Source organism: Fulmarus glacialis, unplaced genomic scaffold, assembly GCF_000690835.1.
Source record: "Fulmarus glacialis isolate BGI_N327 unplaced genomic scaffold, ASM69083v1 scaffold2848, whole genome shotgun sequence".
In the NCBI taxonomy this organism is placed as follows: domain Eukaryota; kingdom Metazoa; phylum Chordata; class Aves; order Procellariiformes; family Procellariidae; genus Fulmarus; species Fulmarus glacialis.
Genome location: NW_009229974.1, coordinates 9,192 through 10,192, shown reverse-complemented (window position 1 = coordinate 10,192; position 1,001 = coordinate 9,192). Strand labels below are relative to the sequence as shown.

General features: G+C 34.6%; 1 protein-coding gene across 2 annotated transcripts in view; it reads right to left on the bottom strand.

Annotated features, from left to right (window-relative positions):
• The window catches only part of STXBP4 (syntaxin binding protein 4), a 70,986-nt gene that overhangs the window by 62,947 nt on the left and 7,038 nt on the right, over positions 1-1,001 (bottom strand). For both annotated transcript variants that reach the window (XM_009584028.1, XM_009584027.1), the window contains exons 2-3: positions 524-597; positions 239-334 (exon numbers count right to left, since the gene is read on the bottom strand). In XM_009584028.1, coding sequence (XP_009582323.1) covers positions 239-334; positions 524-597 — 170 coding nt within the window. The remainder of the gene's footprint in view (positions 1-238; positions 335-523; positions 598-1,001) is intronic.

Sequence of the window (1,001 nt, the reverse complement as noted above, 5' to 3'; positions counted from 1 at the left end):
CTTTCCCCCCAGCCATATCTAGATTTGAACACATTTTCAAGAACTGAGAATATTAAAACCTTTTCCCATGAAGGGTCCAAGCTTCATTTCTCTATCTTAAAGTAAGCCACAACATCATGAAACCTGACTAAACCATGCTATTTTAAACATCCTTATCCACAAAGCAAAATAAAGACAACTTTTTTTGACAGCTTTTTATATGCAGCGTGTTTGTAAGAAAAAATTTAAAATTACTTACTATCTACAGCAGCAACCCCTCCGGGTAGAATTCTCTTTATGAAAATCCCATAATCTTCTGCTGTTTGTGCCCGATAACCTCCAATAATTTTAACTCCTGCAGGGGAAACAAAAGAAACAAGCAAGAAACTGGTTATTACACCTACTGTGCTAAACGGATTTACAGTCAAATCCATAAAAGCCAGATAAATTAAACTTCTACTGATGACACTGTAAACTGGAAAAGCTCACTAGGTGCTTTTAGATTTGATTTACTCTGAATCAACAGAATGTGCAATCTAATTACCTAATCCATTTTGACAATCAGAAAAAGAAATGCGGTGAACAGGTCGATTGATTCCATGAGGGCCCATAATAGTCCTAAGGAATAAAATAAAAGTCATTAAATCCCTAATTACAGAAATGTATGTAGAGCTATGTTAATACAGAAGAAATTACAGTGACCATGTTTTTAACTCTAATACAAACCAAAACCAGTTTTCTATAACTGACAACTTTATATTGTTTGACACCTCCGTGCCACCCCTTCCCCCCATGAAAAATCAACCTCCTCACAACAAACGTAAGACGGTAAGGTAAAATAAAGTAGATGTAGAATTTAAATAGAAACAAAATCCCACAACCTGGTCCAGCTTAGCATTTAGGTGAGAAAAGCACATCATAATGTCTTAGATCAGGTAAAGAATATTAATACAAAACCACAGCTAAGACAGTGTATACAAAAATATTTTCTAGGATATCTAACATATAACTCTGTGGTTATT